The 20194-nt window shown below is 37.7% G+C and overlaps 1 protein-coding gene across 1 annotated transcript in view; it reads right to left on the bottom strand.

The window, feature by feature from the left end:
- Positions 1 to 158: 158 nt before the first annotated feature.
- The window catches only part of sgip1a (SH3GL interacting endocytic adaptor 1a), a 52589-nt gene continuing 32553 nt past the window's right edge, over positions 159 to 20194 (bottom strand). The window contains exons 7-24 of the mRNA XM_027146808.2: positions 19547 to 19558; positions 17801 to 17812; positions 16970 to 16994; positions 16736 to 16865; positions 16551 to 16636; positions 16001 to 16087; positions 15203 to 15277; positions 14367 to 15026; positions 13032 to 13156; positions 12068 to 12194; positions 9037 to 9096; positions 7030 to 7141; positions 6717 to 6872; positions 6154 to 6286; positions 5826 to 6028; positions 3724 to 3788; positions 3450 to 3614; positions 159 to 2323 (exon numbers count right to left, since the gene is read on the bottom strand). Of these exons, the coding sequence (XP_027002609.2) occupies positions 2301 to 2323; positions 3450 to 3614; positions 3724 to 3788; positions 5826 to 6028; positions 6154 to 6286; positions 6717 to 6872; positions 7030 to 7141; positions 9037 to 9096; positions 12068 to 12194; positions 13032 to 13156; positions 14367 to 15026; positions 15203 to 15277; positions 16001 to 16087; positions 16551 to 16636; positions 16736 to 16865; positions 16970 to 16994; positions 17801 to 17812; positions 19547 to 19558 (2256 nt within the window). The 3' untranslated portion in view covers positions 159 to 2300. The remainder of the gene's footprint in view (positions 2324 to 3449; positions 3615 to 3723; positions 3789 to 5825; positions 6029 to 6153; positions 6287 to 6716; positions 6873 to 7029; positions 7142 to 9036; positions 9097 to 12067; positions 12195 to 13031; positions 13157 to 14366; positions 15027 to 15202; positions 15278 to 16000; positions 16088 to 16550; positions 16637 to 16735; positions 16866 to 16969; positions 16995 to 17800; positions 17813 to 19546; positions 19559 to 20194) is intronic.

Below are 20194 nucleotides of genomic sequence, written 5' to 3'. Positions count from 1 at the left end.
AAAGCTCAGGATTCACCTCAACATCATAATATGTCATAACCAGAAAAAAGTGCTGAGGGAAGATGGATGAATAAATATGAAATCATGAATGCATTGGTCAAAGTCAAAGTCTCAACAATATCTGAAAATCACAGAAGTAAAAGAAAAAAAAACATTACTCTCCGCTTACACGTTTTATTGGTTTGGAAAGAGCAAAGAATCTCGGGTTCATCGTTAACACCGTCTGTACAAACATAGCTTGCACGTTTTGCTGGCAAGAAAATTCTAGAATGATCAAACAACAGACAGTCACACATGCTCACAACCTCAGAAACACTCACATATAGTACACACTCACACCACACACACTTTAATTACTGTAGCTGACTGACACACAACACAGCTTCTTGCCTCTCAAGCACAGTCTGGATAACACTTCAGTTTGGATTTACAGAGAGAAAACTCATCCACTGCTGGAGAACTGCACTCAGGATTCTCAAAATGTGTTTAATGCAACACAGAATAATGTGTTAATGTTTAAAGGCATGTGCACTGATCCTTCACCACATACAGCAGGTATGAATGCAAAAAAACAAAAAAACAAACAAACAAACAAAACAAAAAAAAAACAGATGGGAATAAACTTTCTCAAAGCACCAGTGTTTTCTCTACAGCAACCACTTGATGTGACAGGAGGAAGTTTTTGTTCTTCGTATCATATATTAGAGAATATGGGAAGTTCAAAAGTAGCACAGTGGTATGCTTTCCACAAGAAACAATATTTTATCACTTTATTAATCGTTTATAACATTTAAAAATATGCAGCTTATTCTCTCTTGGGATATACACACACATACGAAAAAGAAAAAGAAGAAGGAAAAAAAAAGCGTTTTGGTCTTCCTAACCACTCGCCAAACCTCGTCCTTGTCATCTCACAGAGACATTATGATCCAAAAATAAATCCATGAACTCAAGTGCTGGGTTGTTTTGACAAGGGTTCATGCTTGAGACATCGAATAAAATACACAGGAAGATGTGAACAGTTGAATACAACACAATGATGTGAACAGTAAATGGGTTTAAACTGTCCAAAAACTGATTCGTGTTTCAACTAATAGTGCAGATATACATAACACTGCTTTCATAAAGCATGAGCACCCACACAGATACAGTATTCAGCCACTTTTTACCCCCACCCATATACATACAGCTCGATTCTCTGTTGCACTTGAGTTTAAAAAATTATATCTGAAATAAATGTAAAAATTATACCTCCGCATTATACTGTACACAGGTTACCCAACTACACAGATAACAAAAAAAAAAATTCAAATATTTATAACTTTAAGGATCCTAAACTGTGATACATATACAGTCACGGAATTTCTGTTTCTTTTTTTGTACAACAAATGATCAGGAATAAATAAAAATAGAGTGATGTACTCAGAAGTCTAACACTGCTGTCTTAGGAACAACAGAAAGGCTATTCACCAGTATGAGGAAAAACACCAAACGCCCTTCAAGATATATATTATCCATTTAAAATTACATTTTAAACAGCTTTTTTTTTCTCAACTGAAAGAAATCATTGTTGTTGTTTTTTTCTTTTTAATACAATTGCAAGCAAGACATAGTTTCAGCTGTGGCTGCCTAAACAAGACATAAAACAGGACAAGACTTTTCAGTGCCAAGAGGAGCACAAATACTTGATTTTTTACATTAATGGTTTAAATCTTCTTTGACCGTGGATCATCTGTCCTTTCCTTTGCCTGATTCAGCTTTGGAAGATTACCTGAATGAGTAGTAAATTATCTTTAATTACTTATATTAAGTGTCTAAATTGATCTGCCTCTAGCGTCAGGTCAAACTCTGAACAGTTTCCTATTCAACCTGAAAGCTTCAAATTAGCTTGGAAACACCTTCAAGGTTCTAGATGGAATGTTTCTCTATCGGCAGAAAGGTGTCTAGAGCTGAACAGCTTTAACAGCGACAGCATGTTTAGGGAGATAGAATGTATTCAGGCAGCCACAGCCAACGAGTTTAACGAATAGACGTTAGACAGACGAGAGGCTAGTCTTAGGAGAAACCCATGCTGTCTAACAGCAGCAATACAGTTCTGAAATGTTTACGGTTTTACAAATACGAGAAGTACACCCTAAAAATACTGCTGGAGCGTAGTGGCCTCCATCTGGGTCAGACATTTAGAAAGGGGATCCCCAAAAACACCCAGCAGAGATCAGAGTGATCATCTCTTCTATGGTTTGAGTGAATTTCATTTAGTCCATAAAGACACACTCTTCTGCATGGAGCTGTGGTGCAGATTAGTTATCTGCCAGGTATTTTCCTACAAACAGAGGACAGCGTGAGTCATTATACCTGAATACATTTACAATTACAGCATTTAGCAGATGGACTTAAATTTATCTCACTTATACAATTTAAGTGTTAAGGGACCCATCGATGGCAGCTTGGGGATTTGAAATCCGTTGAAACCTGATTGAAACCTCCTGATCATGTCCCAATAAACACTGTCATATTTTAATATCAGTTCCAGATCCAAATATCCAAATATAATTCCAAATAATCCTGCAGCAACCTCTAGTTTCATTCATTCTCTGCTCAGATATACTGTATTTATATCACTCAGTTAATTATCAAACCATGTTTGATGAAATGAGGAACGTTTTACAGTTTTGGGTTTTAATCAGTTAAACTTCAAGATAGTTTATAAAAACTTATTATATTGCAATCAAATCCAGAACTAACTGGCAAAGGGCAGTGTTGATCGTTGAGTAAAAGAAAAAAGAAAATTTTTATAAATAATATATATATCAAATGCAAAATATTTTAATTATTAAACTCCTTTTTTACAATTTAATGATGAAATAGTCTTTTTTCTTGTTTGAATTCGATTAAAATTAATTTGATACACACAAAAATTTAAGATATAAATTTTTAACTTTGCAAATGTATTAATTTTATTGAATAGAAAAACTCCCTGAGACGATATGATGAAGAAACCTTGAGATGAACTAGACTCAAAAAGGAACCGGTCCTCGTCTGGTTAATGCTAGTGATTGAGCTTATAAATCATTTCCCTTCTATATATGTACAATATATTGTCAATAAGTGTAATTGTGTAACCAGGAAATTCTTTCTAGTTTTAAAATGAAGTCTGTTTTGCTCCACCGGGTCACTGATTGCTTTGTATTCTAAAGCCATCATCAAGTTTTTTCACGCTGTCCACATGGGGTGTTTTATTTTAAATAAGGAATAGAATAAGAACAGCTAAAGCATGAAAATATCAAGACAAATGTTATTGTAAGTCTATTGATATTAAATACATGGGACTACATTCAAGATATTTTCCCATGCTAAGATTTTGCAGTTTTTTTAATAGCCAATTAGCAGCACACATTTATCAGCCCATTTATAAAAGTGTTTCCTTATCAGTCAGGTTTCATTCTCACCTGCAGCAAACCTCTTCTTGATGAGAGAGAATCGGTATCCAGAGCCGAGCAGCTCGATGTCACAGCCTGACAGTGTGCTGCCCTCGCTGGTGAACTGCACAGCCAGAGGGGCTGGTTTACTGGGGCCATTTGTTAGTTGGAACCGTGCCAGCAAGGAGCCAACTCCTGAAGCAGAAAGAGCAAAGAAAAGAGCCAAAACAGGCAACGTGAGCTGCAGTCTTATTAAATAAGAGCAGCTAGATTAAATAAGAAATTTATTAACATGCTTTTTTACCTCCATTCTCAGACTTTTGTGAGATATCCGGGATCTTCCACAGGATCCTCTGCTGTTCTGCATTCCTGTGTAGATCAAATGAAAAAGAAAGAAAAAACATCTGTCAGACTCAGCACTCTGCCTCACACCCCGAATCGACTCCTCGTTCAATCTGTCTTCACAAACTACCCTACATTAAGATCTCTACATTGCATTGCTTCACATACTGTATTAGTAAGGTTAGAGTGCAGGATTTAATATCAATTGGAATATGTCCAAAATCAAAAAACACCTCAAATGGTAAATTCTGAAAATGCTTTTAACTTTATACTGTACTGCAATCAAATACAGAACTAACTGGCAAAGGGCAATGTTGATCGCTCATTGCAAAAATGAGATAAGATGTTAATAAACCAAATGAGGGGGATGTGGTAGCCTACTGAGCTCGAATACAGGTCCCCACCAAGCTGCCACTACTGGGCCTCAATTGCTCAGTTGTATGAATTGAAATAAAATGTAAGTCACTCGGGATAAGGGTGTCTGCTAAAAGCCGTAAACGTAATGTAATATAATCTCTTACATAAAAATCAGATAAAATAGCCATGAATGAAAGCTCACTGAACACTGCTCTGATGTCTGGAACAACATTCCAGGTATGAACAAAATCTCCCTTTTTCAAAATGCAGCAAGAAGCAAAGATATTTCTAGTATTAAGAAGTCGAAATTTCAATTTCAGTTCAATTATACGTTATAACAATAAATACTGTCACAAAGCAGCTTTACAGAAGTCAGATGCAGGTAGCAGAAGTTCAGCATCATGCTATAGGTTAGATTTTTTAACACTAGTGGCTGCTTAGCAAGGCAGGAATTTCCTTTCTAGAAGCTTCCTAATGACCGTCACTCAGTGGTGAAATAAACTTTACACCTCGATCCAGACGGCAGAATTCATCTCTATCCTCAAAACACGCTTAAAGACCCACCTTTTCCATGGACACTTAAATAAACCCTAACTTGTCCCCGCTCCAAAAACAATCAAATAAATAAATATCTGCACTTCCTCTAGCTCTTACTCCTCTACTCTGTGCACTTTTCTCCTCTAGCGCTGAATTTAAATGTTTGTGTAGAAGCATTACTTGTATTGTCCCACGTGTAATATTTGACTTTGCTTGTAAGTCGCTTTACATAAAAAGGTCTGCTAAAGGAGTACAGGAATTTTTTTTTCTTCAAAAAAACCATGATGCATCTGAGCAAAAAGAACAAACAATTCTACTCATAGTAATTTGTGCGCTGATTGTGTATTTTAGTTCTATAATTAAAAGCTTTCTTATTTGTCATGTTCTATCTTCCTCCTATAAAGTTGGACTAATGGGAAACCGTGCAGACTGAGACTTAATGAGCAAACGTAGTCGCGTTAGGATTTCAGAAAACATTAGGGGAAGAAACGATAAAAGGGATCAAACACGCACTGGTTTCATATTCACTACAAACCTCTTTGTTAATCTCTAAATGAATACAAAGCTTGGATCCCTGCTATGTAAGTGAACTAGTAACCTTGCAACGTTTCAAAAAATCTATAGAAGAAATTGCTTTCAGAGGCCAACATTGTAAACAAAATCTATACATTAATGTTTTCTGCATTGATATTTAAATCCAAACAAAAACAAAAAATGATGCGTTTTACTAAGAATCATCCTCAAGAATTTGAATGAATTTGATTCTTGCATTTCTTTGATTTTTCATAAGTAGTATTTTTACTGTACTTATTCATCTCCTATTGCTTACTGATATTAAATTAGTCATATTTGGTTATTTAAGGTATACATGATATATTTTATTTTAAAACGGCAATATGTACATAAAACTTAAGATGTATGGTATTCAGGGTACTTTCACAAATGTCCACACTGAACATAAAATACTGGTGTGTTCAAGTCTGAACCAAACCACTTGGTCCTATATGACCAAGCCTAATTCATAGTAAATCAACTTTACAGCGTAAAAGACTTTAATTATAAGAAGAAAGTATAAATACAGCCTGCCAAGTATGAGGCTGACACTGAATGTGACAATAAAGGTGACTTGACTTGAAGTAAAGATTAAGAGATTAGTTATTGTTCTCTTACCAGACAGCAGGAGGAAGGACAGCTTGTAGCTGACCGACTCCTCCGTCAACAGGAACAAGGAACTGCACGTTATTGAGAGCCACAGGTGTGGTCATGGCATTGCCATTGTATCTGTAGTCTATTCTCAGGTCAGTGCTAGTGGGTTCACACCTCCAGTTCATGGCCAGGTTTAGAGGAGTTGACTGAAGACCCTGCGCTGATACCTGATACACACAAATACATTGAGGTCTTTATAAATATAATGAAGATTAGATCACATACCTTATCATTGTTGTCAGGAAAGTGTTTATTAATCATAAAAAATGTAAAAAAAAAAAAAAGTTTTTACCTGATATTTCAGCATGTCTACATTGTAGTATGTGGCCTGAGGTTTCTGCTCGGATACCTTCTTTAAGTGGGTCATGAGGTTCGGCATGTTTACCCAGAATTCCTTAGAGTTGGGTTTGGACTGGGTGGTGTCACTATGGGAGCAATGGCAGGACAATGTAACACAGATGTATGGTCAAACCCCCTTTTTTCCCCCATAGTGCTACTGTGTGAAAATACATGAAAAGTATGAGGCTGACACTGAATAGGATAAGCTCTGCTGATTAGTCATAAGTGAGTCACCATCAGCTGACTCGAAGGAAAAAAAGGATAAAGGTGTGAGCTGAAGACAATAGAGCAATAAGACAATAAGTCAGAATAAACCAAATAAATAAGTAAATAACCGAAAAAAGATACAAATACAACTAATGCTTGACATGGGCAAGAAATGTTACAGTCTTAATCAAATGAAGTCAAAAATGAACTTAAATATCACACTAAAAATATCTGGTGTGTGTTATTGTCCTGGCTGTAAAAGTTTGGGAATATATAAATGATCAAAAGTATGTTAAAAGTGTTATTTACCAGCACAGTAACTGCGGGTTAGGAAGGACATGCTCCAGATGACTGTAGTTGGTTATGCTAAAAGTTAGCACTGCAGGTGTTTGGTTATTGGCAAAATGCCTGGTGATGCCAGCTGGGAAGGATAACACCATCTCACCCGTGATCTTCACCACACACCTTAAAGACGGACGCCGAGATTAAGATTTTGTGGGCATGCAATTGTTAACTATTAAATGTTTGTGCTTGAATTCCTCAATGAACATCAACATTGTCCTCACAGTTAATATTCTATTTAAGATCATTGCATGTTTAACGAATGTGTCAGTGTCCTTACTTGCTGGGATCAGTTCCCTTGAAGTAAGCATTGACCGTCTCTGTGAATGCTGCAGCCACGGGCAGGGTGTCCTGTGCGCCCATGGTGAGGGGACTCGGGCCCCGAGAACAGCCTAGAATACACACACACACACACACACACACTAAGTAAAATATAAGAGACACAGATGTACAGTGTGGAAAAAAAAACATAAAAGAAAATAAAAACTAAGTAAAAAAACAAAACAGATGACCAATATTGATCATATACAGTAAAAATGACGGTCAAATAAAGAAACTTACAAATACATCACTTATCCTTAGTTCCACATGTAGGTTCTACTGGTTCTACTCTTTGCTCTACATGCACCTTAAACTAACTGCCTTACATGGATTTAGGGAGACAGATTTAAAGTTCACCTTTCAGTAGAAGTTTCCTAAGTTTATTATTACGGGAGTTTCCTAAGTTTATTATTACGGGAGAAAATTAGTAATTTTAAATACTTATTCCAACCTTTACTCATTGTAATATCTGATGAGTTATACCAATGTCAAGGGTTATGCATTAGGTCGTCCAATCTTATCTACAAAGGGCTGGTGTGGTGCACGTTTTTATGAACCTGGTTTCAATAGAAATAAAGGGATCTTTGGAAATAAGATTGGACACCCCTGATTCTGGGAGTCTTGGATTAGATTTTCAAGCCGGTTCGGTAGGTAGGTCTATATATTTTTTTCAAGTTTCAATGTAAAAAAAAGTACAATTTTGGTGATGGTGATTACGTAGGTATGACTTTAAACAAATTAGCATATCGTGACGTCATTGACTGGTCTTCAACCTGTGCCTTCGGGCGCATCATTGCAAACCTCATTTTGATGCTGGCACAGTTTTTCCAGAACTTTGTGCCAAGTTAAAACGGTGTTGAGCTGGTTTAATGAATTTTTTAGCTGTATTATGGTGCCCGAACCCGTATGACTTTGAACGGTGAACGCGAACATTTTGTTTACTGCAGCCGCAGCCATCATTACCAAGCGCAAACCGTTGACTCTGACAGTGAATGAGAGTATGAGACGAAGCGAACGCACAGGCCATAGTGTGACATCCGCTAACCAATAGTGTAAACATAGATGACGTCACGGTTTTTATTTAAAAGAAAGAACGTAGCCTTCGTTTGTATGTAGACCTAGGCAGTTTATATATTTACAATACTTACTAAAATATAATTAATATTATTTTATTGCTTTTGTATTAGTTGTTTGAAGAGTAAAAAAAAAGGTTGGTCTTAACGCAAATTTACAACCGGCAAGTCGGTTGGACTTAAAGCAAAAAAAATATAAAAATTTGAGTCGGTCCTAAATTTACAGTGTCGGTCGGGTTATGGCAAACAAGAATATTTTTAAGTATGGCCTAACCGTTTGCTATTTGTCCACTAATTAGCTTATTTGTTCGTTCATTAGTTTGTCCATTCATCACAAGAAATCTGGGATCCTGTAGATAAATACATCTACACTACATACAGTACAGACTGACATCCTAGTTTACTGGGCAATCCAATCTATTGACTAATAAATGGAAACTCAGTGCATTTCCACACATACGGTTAAGGTGTAAATGCAGCATATGTACAATCAATAAACTCAATAAATACAAATATCAAGATGTTAAGGTGATTAAAGCAAGATTAAATGCAACTTAATTACATGCATTTATTATATGAACAGTCTAGCCAAAAATCTAAGAGATTAAAGCCACAAAAGCATTTAATAATTGATGACAGGTTAGTGCCAGAACATGAAAATGCATGATTCCCCATGAAAGGTCAGGCTACTGTGTTACATGAGCAGATGAACGTTGTGATGCAGAGGAGAGCGGGAGAGCAAGAGGGAGGCACTGGCTGACCAAAATGAAGCAGGCGCTGGATGGAGGAGTTACTGATGCGGGGAGAAGTGGACGAGAATGAGGTTGGAGAGATGGAGAGAAGACTCGAGTGCGTGTACGCACTTTGTCCTTGGGTGAAAAAGCCTGACTTACCTTCAAAGGTTAAATAAAACTTGCCTCTGTCAAACCATACGAGGGAGGGCTGGTCTGTCTCTGTGTGAGGGGAGGAGGGAAGGCAGAAGGATGAGAAGGGGAAGGTGTAGGGGAAAGGGGGAGAGAAGGATACTAGCATGAGTAACATCACAGAGAAGGGGCCAGGGACTTAAGGTAAGGGCTCCAATTGGGAATTCTGTCATTCAGAAAATATCCAGAGCTTACACATGAGAAATGGGGCATTTTACATGAACTATAATGTTATTCAATACATTTCTTACTCAAACGCTGTGTCAGATGTGCAATTTCTGCTTGGTATGAAAACTGTAAACAAACTGTACTGTAAATATTAATCATACTGTAAATGACTAATATTTATAAAGTGCCCATATCCATGTGATCCCATACTTTATATGTGCATGAATAATGAAATAGATTTGTAAAGTTCGTCATGACAAACTTTGATGTTGGCTTGTCGGAGTAAGTATTCCCAAAGGCCGATATGCTAAGGTGCCAATACTTTTGTAGGCGATGGGATATGAGCATGTGGAATCACCCGAATACCCGCAACGTTATTCCCCTCATTGTGCTGAGTGTTTTGATATATCACACATCCATTTTGTGGATGTCACATGACGTCATCCAAATACCCATGCCGCAGTTCCCCTCATTGTGCTGAGTGTTTTGTTATAGCACATGCTCATTGTGTAGTAATTTTTTCTTTGGGGGCGGGGCTGCACGTGACGTGATGTGACATCATCAGAATACCCGTGAGGAAGTTCCTCTCATTGTTCTGAATGTTTTGATATGTCACATGTCAATGTTGTGGAAGGTTTTTTGATTAGGTATATGTTGGGGGTGGGGCTGCAGGAAAACCAAAAGGCCAGTCCGTACACCAATTTAAAACTTTGCCCCGAGTGACACCCTAAAGAAGGTGGCCGGGTTCGGTGTAGATAGCTCGAAAGCTTGCCAAGTTATAAACCTCAACATTTTATAATTGGTGTCTATGGCAAAAAAGGCCATTTTGAAACCTGGTACAGTGAGTACCGGAACTAGGTTCTCGGATAATAGCAACAAACTTCAGACCAGTGTCTACGATATATCCGATTTTGGTGCATGTGACTCGAAAGCCCTAGGAGGAGTTACTCTTGATATATTTTTGTCTAATAAGAATAAGCAAAACAGAATGTTGCCTTCTACAAGCCAACTTAATTAAAGTCCAGGTGCTTTCAGTGTGAACTGGCCTAGTTTACAATTGAACACCTTTTTTGCCTTGTCATCATTCTGCTCCTAGGACAAGTTATGGCTATAGTGCAAGCATTTTTGCTTCTGTATATGGGTCTGGACTGTAGAGAAGGGAAACTGTTACTCTGTTGTGTGGATGATGGACAACAGGGGGCACTAATGAGTGACAAAGCAAAGTTAAACTGGTCGATCTAAGATATTTTTGACTAATCTGAAAATGTAGTATTTACTTCAATTCTAAATGATAATGAATAGGATGTAAGATAGGATATGTAAGGATTTTATACTTCATGTACACTCCATGTTTAAGAGTCTTAATCGATGTGGGTAGTTTTTTCCATTATGAAATGTATTATAAGTGATACTTTGCAATAAGAGGCATTCAAGAATCTGATATCTTCTCACAGGCGTAAACAAAATGCTTGAAAATCGGAAATTAAACCCAGGTCTAATGTCTAAATTGCACTCCAGTCTCAGAAGTGTGCAGAGAAGCATACTGATGAGCACTGCTGCTCTCTGGGCTACTTTCCAGGCCAGACGTCAAACCCACAGAGGCCTTGTCTGTGCTCGAGTGTGTCTGGTGTCTGGCTGGAGGAGGGTCTCAATCAGGTTCTGAAGGGTGTCCTGGGAGACAGATGCTCCTTGGACACACTGTGAATGATGCACAGTTGAGCTCAGAGTGTCAGTGTCGGCAATGCTATGACAAAAGCGTGCACTTGATGGACTATGAATGCATGTCTTTTCAAGCAAATAGAGTGAATTATGAGAGGATGGGGAAAACTGGTGTGAAATGTTTAAGCTGCTTCTGCCGTCTGTATAGCTGACATTAAGGTTGATTGATTACCTGTGGTGTGTGTATGTGTGGGGGATTTTTTTTTCCCTTTTTGAGAAAAAATAATGGAGAAGGACAAAGATGAACTCACTAATGCATACTAGTATGGCCGATCTACTTACTGATTTTGTTCAACAGGCTCAATGTCTTAAAGATGACTTATGCCAGTTGGTTCAAATGCACTGTAGGTAACACAGGCATTTGAAAGCCATGGTATAATTTTTTTTGTATTAACCGAATCATCCACCGAATCAGGAAAGGCCCATACCGTACCTGCTAGGAGGTCAGCTCGCTTCTCAAAGCTGGGCAGTTTGCCTACAAAAACGTCATCTTCCAACATCAGACAAAACGTCAGCCCGAAACACAAGACGAGACAAGACGTCAAAACAGAAACAAAAGGTAAACGCAATTCAAATCAAAACAACAAACACAACAAACACCGTAATGAAAAAAAAAAGAGTCATTAAACACAAGACAGGGTCATGCTGCACAGACACACAGCATTAAACTCAAAATGACAAATGAATAGAAAGGAGGTAAGCAAAAAATACTCAAATGAATGGCATGGAAAAGCTAGCAGATATACTGCAATTCATCGGGACTCAAACTCGTGTGTTATGTTCCGAGCTGCTTACGGCAATATAACTGTCACTTACACAAATTTGAGGTATTGCATTACACCCTGAAACAAAATCCAAATTACCCTCCAGAGCAATTTCAGTTTAAAATCATTAAGCTTCTCATTCTTTTTCTACAGTAAACACTCAATTGGAGGGAAATACTGACATCGAAACACAATCCTTGCAGTAAAACTGCAAGAAAAAGAAATTAGACTAGAATCCAAGCAGCTAAGCAGCCATGATGGATTTTGCAAACCAATTCAATTTGCAAAACCACACACACAGAGCAGGAAGAATGGAGTCACACCTGACACAGACACGGAGAGCTCTTTACCGACAGTGGGCGTAGAGGCAGCACTGAGGGAGTTGGTGGAGGAGATGGAGGAGGTGCTCTCTGCTCGGGCCAGTGGTGCCAAAGGCGGAGGGCTTGACGAGTGCACCGGAGGGCTGAAGGGCCGATTCTGTGTGGGGAGGAAAAGGAAGAGATTCCATCAGTGTGGGTCACATCGATATTGTGTCTTTTACTGAGTGAAACTTAATCTGCAGATCTGAACAAAATCCAAAATCGCACTTCCCTTCACAAAATATTATTTGAGTTGGATTAGTTTTAATCAGTAGCTTGGTAATGTAACTTTTATGGGTTTTGACTACAGACAATACAGATGTGTACTGGACAAAAGGCTTGCCTGTAGTCATTTAAAGTACAGTATAGTACATCCTAAGTCAAATCTAAACCAGCTCCAAGAGAGCTAAGGATTTGTGTGGAAGTTGACCTTGGAAATTGTGAACATTTTGGCAGCTGATTGTAAATTACATTGATTAGATGCACAGTCAATAGCTTTTTGAAGTTCACCATGAGAAAAAATAACACCTGATTTAGAAAACATTTGGGCAGACTGACATTTTTCCCCACTGTTTTAGTTAAAGTGCTTTAAGAAGATTTGCGCTAAAATACAAAATTTTCCAGAAAATATTTATTATACTATTGGCAAAAAAAAAAATAGTTTTAGCCAAAGTCTAATTTATTACCCCCCTAGAATTCAGCAGAATTCAGTAGAATTCACTTTTTAAACTAGCAGTCTTTAAACTGCCAGATACTTAGCTATCAGATATACTACTGTATATTACTATAAACTACGTGGAACTAGCAAAAAAAAAAAAAAATACAAACAGAGCAAGAGAACAAAGTAACATTAAAACACACTGACACACAGAACGGCTTCCTGCATTTCAAGTAAAGACGACCTGCCACCGCTAACTGTGTTGTTGTGTTTCAGAAGCTTTGTGCTATCACATACCGCTTCCCCTATGCTGCCTTTCCCAGGAGCCAGCTTGGGACGGGAGGGCGGCCGTGGAGGAGGAGGGGGAGGAGGGGGGCTGCTGGCAGCCAATGGCGTAGCAGGGCGTACAGGGGAAGATGAGCCTGCATATCAAGGGCATTTCATTAAAACAACATTCAGCTGGGACATAACATGACCTTACAGACATTTGCAAGTAGTTATAACTCATTCTGGATCAGCCAAATACATAGAATATACATCATCCTTAACCCTCAGCAGGATGAAACAGACTACATTGTTAATGTAGCTTATGGTTGTATAATATTGGTTTGGTGAGAAATTATTTAGAATCATTTAAGACATGACCGGTGGGACCAATGCTTGGACTGTTCCATTACCACAACTACAGTACTTGTGCTAGGTCAGTGATATCACACGTTGAATTCTTGAACCGACATGACCAGAACTTCTGCTTGTAAGGCAAATCTCATGCTTCCAAAAATGTTTCCAAAAATGTGCTCCTCTTTCTAATAAACGAACAATACCCACATAGATTAAAACAACATTGTCATTAAACAAAGACAAATGTAGAATTGTCATGGGAAAGTGTTTTGTGGTAAAATTTATTTAACATTTACGTAAAGAGCCTCTAACGTCAGTGCTAATCAGCAGTCAGAGCTAAAGCTATTCATAGGAAACTTTAAGCTTGAAGGGATTTTTGCTTTGAGGTTTCTTGGTAACAAGCTGCATTTTTTCTGCTTTATTAATTTCAGGAGAAAGTTATACAAGAAAAGCTTCAAGGTAATGTCTCCTTTTAGATGCTACGATCTTTGTATAAATCAATAATTAAATAATGAAAAAATTAATAATGTCAGGTCTAAATGTAATGTGTTTCTAAATGTCTTTAGTTAATAAGAAAGTGCATCATTCTACATTGTCAGTAATTAACATGACAGCAAAACCATGTCATGTTCTCTTCAATAGAAAATCATTTCTTTACACCCAGGCTTCTCACTGTCTAAAAGATTTCTTTTTACTTGTCATGTGGCAAAGCATTTAGAAAAAAGTATTAGTGCAAGTGAATTTTAAAACACAATACCGATTTAGACCATATTAAACAATCTAAACCTCAGCACTATATCTGGAACTGATTCAAAACTCACTAGAGTTTAGAATTAACATTAATGTTTGAATAACTTTGTATTAGTGTTTAAATAATCAAAGCTCTAAGACTGAGTCATTCTTTATTAAATGTGCCAATGACTAATGACTTCCACTGAGAGTTTGAAACAAAGTGTACATATTAACTAAGTGTTAAGTGTTCATTTTTAATGATGCATAGCTATGACTCACCACTTCCTCCACTCATGACTGCAGGTGTAGGCCCAGGAGATGATACCACTGCCCTGTATGTGGGTGGTGGAGGAGGGGGTGGTGTTGATCTAGTGCCCTGATCTATCTCTTTGGGTGAAGTACTGCTTTGACTTGAATCCTCTTTTCGATTGCCCTCCTCAGGGTTGTTCTTATCTTCCTGGTTAAGGGCCAGGGGTGGGGGGATTGTACATGCATTTATCTCCAGAGCACTAGGTGGAGACTTGACTGAGCCAGACTTTGCCTCTGTATCAGGAATAGTCTGAGTTGATTCAGCATCAGGCTGGAGAGGTTCATCTAGAGGAGGCAGGGATACCTCATCTGGAGAAATGGGTACTTGTTTTGGAGGATTAGGATCTTTGGGTGACAGAATTGGGGCAGGAGGAGAAGGTGTGGTGTTTCTTGGTGGTTCTGGTGGTGGAAGAGGAGGGGCAGGTTCTTCAGGAGGAGGTGGAGATTTTGGTATAGGAGGAGCTGGCTCTTCTGGTATTGGTGGTCTTTGAGGTGACTCATCCTGGAAGCAGACCCACTTGTCTGCAGCAATGTCACCAGGTGAAGGGGAATCTGCTGGGCCAAAAATGTTGTCCAGGTCTGCTATAGAGGGTTTGGATGGGTTTGCAGAAGTGTCTTCACCTTTCACATCTGCATTATGTCAAGAGTAATTGAAGAAAACATTACAGGCAGAAAACGCTATCAGATATGAATTAGAGTGCTCAGAGATTGTGAAATGGCATATTCCATAAAGAAATATGGAATACATACAAGACATAGAAATGGAAGGGAGGAACATCCAAATGAGGATGAAGCACGGGGCTTACCGGAGGAATCTGGGCTTGTAGTGTTGCTCAGAGGGGGAGAAGTCGGCACATTCTTGGGTGGAAGAGGAGGGAGTGCTGCAATGACATCAGGGTGACTGAGCAAGCTTTTTCAAACGCCCCTAGTGGTCAGACATTATGCTCACACTCAACTAGCTCAAAAAAACAAACAAAAAAACAAGACCATTCCAAGCCCAAAGTACCATGCATATGCAAGACCTTAAAATCTGAATGCAAGGAGTAAATGGGGAGCTGGGACATGGGATGAGTAACTCACAGAGGATGACAACAATTCACTCCCTGTGGCCTGACCAATTTTCTCTGAATAATATCATACAGAGTGAGATTAGGTGTCCTCAACTCATCTCATATTTGATCAAAAATACTAAACATAGAAAACACAAATATACTATATAAAAGCTTCATAAACATTTATTATATAGTTTTATACAGACATTTAACTCCCACCTACCTACTGTATATCCAAGGTTTATTTGACCAAAGCTATATAAAATAGTGTTACACAATAGTTAACTTAGGCCACATCGAGTTAACTGTCATCACAAGAGATTGCCATGGGCTAAACTGGATGCCTTTAGGGATCGGAGTTTGATTAGTTGTCCTCACTAAGGATTTGTGAAATTAGTGGGTTACTGGAGCTTGCAAAAAAGCAAAAGTTAATGAAAACCACATTCCCAGATGATTCTTCGCTCATACAACCATTAGGAAAACATGAAAGGAAAGAGATCATGATCCCGACGAGACTCAATCCGTGCCACATTGTCATTATCAGAAACTTACGTCCTGGAGGAAAAGGTCTTCCTAGAGAAGAGTCGGGGTTTGGCTCATGTAAAGGAGTACCCCAAACCTCAGGTTCCTCTATCATCACTAATATATGAAAAATGGCACAACACAGAGCCAATGGAGAGCAATGTTACCAATCATGGAGCTTAGACACATATCCTAGTCCTAGGCCAAAGGTGTCAAAATATACGGCCTGTGAGTCAGGAAAGGACCAATGACTTTTCATTCCAAATCACTGAATAAATTTAGAGTTTGTGATATAAATTTAACTATAGACAAAATCTGTGTATTTGGTGAAAATATACAATTAGTGGTCTGGAAGTGAGATTATGTAGAATTGTATCAAATGGATCTAGAACATTTTAGAATCCCCATCTTATATTATTTAAAAATTCCACTATCACAAATATACATAAATGGAAAGGTGTAACAGGGAAGAGGACAATAACTAAATGGTTATCAATCTGCTTTGCAACAATAATTTGAAATATTCTGAAATCTTTAATGATTAGTGAACTTTGCAGTCACTAACAGCTACTCTTTGTACCTTCAGTCTTCTGCTCTTCAAATGCTGTCTCCAGTGGAGGGCCAAATAAGGCGACAGCATCATCAGGCACAGGAGATTTCTTACTTCTGAAAAAGAGAGAAGGAAAAAGAAAGCAAAGAACCCTTGAAGCTTTGAACTTTACCATGTGACAACTTTGTGTTTATTGTGTGTGTGTGTGTGTTTACCTTGGAGTTTCTGGTACCGATACTGGTACAGGTGTAGGAGCAGTTGCAGATGCAGGTGCAGGTGTGGGGACTGAGGCTGGAGTAACGGTGGGAACTGAACGCCTTGGTCGTGCAATTTCAATTTCTACACCTTAGAACAAAACATCTGCCTAAATTTTTTTGTTAAGATTATTTACTAATTTAGTAATTATACTTCAATGGTTACACCTTTCATATTTTTCAAAATGTACTCACTAGGCACCTCTCTTTTTGCCAGACCCTGCAATATACACAAAAACAAAACACTGAATGACTTATAAAACAACAAACTAATACATTTATTGATCACTAATAACCAAAAAAAATCTTATTTTCAGGCATCTTAAAAAATCTCAAATGTTGAAGGACAGAACACTATTCAATCCTATGCTATTTATAATAATAATAATAATAATAATAATAATAATAATAATAATAATAATAATAATAATAATAATAATATTCAGTATTATTATAATACCTAATTGCAGGGAATTCCCTAACTATTTTACATGAATGACAGATGAACGTAAATTCTAGCATGGAATAATTGTTATGATAATGACAACACAGTATGAATGTCAGTTCTGATAAACAAGCAGAAATTCATGTCTGTCACTGAATTGTATGTAGTAGCTTTTAGGACAAAAAAAAACCATACCTTTTAATCATATTTTCATGGTATAAGTGGTGACATCTTTAATACTACTACTACCACTACTACTACTAAACATCATCATTATAATCATCATTATGTAGTGCTTCATTGCAGCTTATGCTTTCACAAAATGTACAATTGTAATGTAAGCAGTTTTGTGCTCACTTTTGTGTTTTGTACAATACAGTATGTTGCAGGCAAAGTGCTCAGCACACAGCACATCAATATAAATGACCTTGAAGTGCAGCACAGCTGTTACACATACATGGCACTACAATATTAATTATTAAAACACTCACAGTCCCCTTAGCCTCGCAACACCAGGTTTGTTTCAGCTAAAGGACTACTTTGAGCATTTGGAAACATAAAAAGCAACAATAAACACTTACCGGGCTACGTTTCTGTGACCAGCAAAAAGGAAGAGAGAAGAGACACCTGGTCAGAGAGTGACAAATCAGTAATACACACTCTTAAAATAAACTCTATGTAGAGAACAGAAAGTGAAGCATTTAAACCCAAAATAACATTCAAGCTGTTGTAAAAGGTTCAGAAAAAAGCCCTAAAGTTAAAAAGTTAAATATCTAAACTGTAAGGGTGCGCAAACATAAATATACGTATCCATTGCCAGATTTGGAGTGTCAATAGAGCATAAATTAACCCTAAAAATGGCAACATGGCAAAGAACATTTATTAGCCAGCAGGACACTTACCATGATCATGCTAACTGCAGGTTTCATGCCCTTCTGCCTTCTGTTCACATTTTTGCCTGAACAATTATTTTTGTTTCACAGATAATCCTGAATGTTTTTTATTAGAACTGCTATTTTCCCCTCTGCTCCATGGGCCAGCTTACAAAGACAGCAGCTTATTCAATCCACCTCCATTAAAGCGAATAAAAAATATAATCGCAAAAGACAGGTATGAGGTTGCTGCTCTGTAATATGAATGCTATCTGGAAAAAACAAGGTGTGTAGAAATTTTGTGTACACAAGAACATATCTAGAACATAGTGCTACGTATTATTCTCTAACTATTCTTTATAACTCTCAAATCCGTTCTAAGCAGCTGCTCTTATTCTTTTTACACAGTGCCATATTTTTGTTAAGACTCACAGTTAAATTTCCATTCTACAGAATGTGTTTGGCCTTAACAGCACTGCTAGCTTTCTTTCTTGGAGTAATCCTGCTATTAGCACACTAGATGTTAGCAAGATAGCGATTAGCAATATTACCAACATGATTCAGTGTAGTTCAAACAGATCAATCCAGAAAAAACAAACACAAAGCAGACCGAGATATGGTCTGATCACGAACGAAGAATTTCCTCACCTTAATTTGTATGTGGCCACTTATGTAAATATATTATTTCCCAAGTAAATTTGTAGTCAATTATTATTAGATTTATGAAAGCCGACACCTACAGGATTAATCCTTTTTTTTTTGTCAAAACTTATGTCGGGCATATGGTAGCCTAGTGGTTAAGGTGTTAAGCTACCAATCAGAAAGTTGTGAGTTTGATCCCAGGTCCACCAAGCTGCCACTGTTAGGCCTCTGAGAAAGGCCCTTAACCCTCAATTGCTCAGCTGTATAAAAATAAGATAATGTAAGTCACTCTGGATAAGGGCATCTGCCAAATGCTGTAAATGTGGGATTATGCTGGTTGCTATGAAGGTGTTTTGTAGCTCTAAAATCATAGCTCATGTAGGTGTCATGTAGCTCTATTAACATGGTTTATATAAGTGTCATGTTGTGCTATGAATGGTGTTTATGAAAGCCATGTACCTCTATGAGTATCATTTTGCTCATAGAACACGGCTTATGTATTCATAATGCATCTTTATTAACACATGGCTTATTTATGTCCTGTTGCTCCCAAACCATAGCTTATTTAGTTAGGAAATAGCTCTATGAACATAGTTTATGTAGGTAACATAGCTTATGTAATGTAGAGCTACAAAAATATATAAACAATGGCTCTACAACAACTCAGGAAAACTCAGCTGAATGTATAACTGTCTTAATATTAATTTCAAGCACCAAACAGACCCTGAACTATGCAAAAAACTGCCCATGAATCCTCTGCAATAAGAAAGAGAACACAGCACTCCTGAAGAGACATTTGGGGAAAGAGCTTACCGGACTACTCCTCTGAGGAGGCCAGCATTAGAGACAAGGAGAAGAAAAGAACAGAAACAGAGGTACTACATTAGTGTAGCCGTCGTTTCATAGACCTGGAACTACAGCTGAATGAAATGGCATGAAATATAACTCTTGCAATTTAGAAAAAACATGAATGCATCAATAGCATGATCTATTATCTAGTAAACATGGGCTCTTATTCGTAGATGTTAAGAAATGAAAGAACATGAGAAAACAGAGACGGGTATAAATTTATCATCCTATGTGAGAATTCTATAAGATATTATTATTGTTGTCCAACAATATTGGAGCTGTTTATTTTTGGAGCTTTGTTTGGATTTTAATGGATGACCAACCATATGCAATAGTCCTAACCATAGTGCAGGTCTGATCAATAAATCTCGTATAGCACCTGCAACCCAGTACATGGTTCCTCTATAGGCTATATTTAGAAAAGCCTGTGCCTTTGTTTTGTTTCAGCTCGATTCAGCTTGCTCCCAAGATAATACAACAGCCTACACATATTATTTTCAAGTACAGCATCAAATACGACGAGAGCTGGGTTTCTCTTGTTTAGCTTATCAGGCCTGTTAACCTTCGGTCAGATTTCATGCTCAGTCCGTCTCTATGGTTACAAGTAGAGGT

This window comes from Tachysurus fulvidraco, chromosome 5 (genome assembly GCF_022655615.1).
Source record: "Tachysurus fulvidraco isolate hzauxx_2018 chromosome 5, HZAU_PFXX_2.0, whole genome shotgun sequence".
NCBI classification, from domain to species: Eukaryota; Metazoa; Chordata; class Actinopteri; order Siluriformes; family Bagridae; genus Tachysurus; species Tachysurus fulvidraco.
This window is presented reverse-complemented; position numbering and strand designations above follow the sequence as displayed.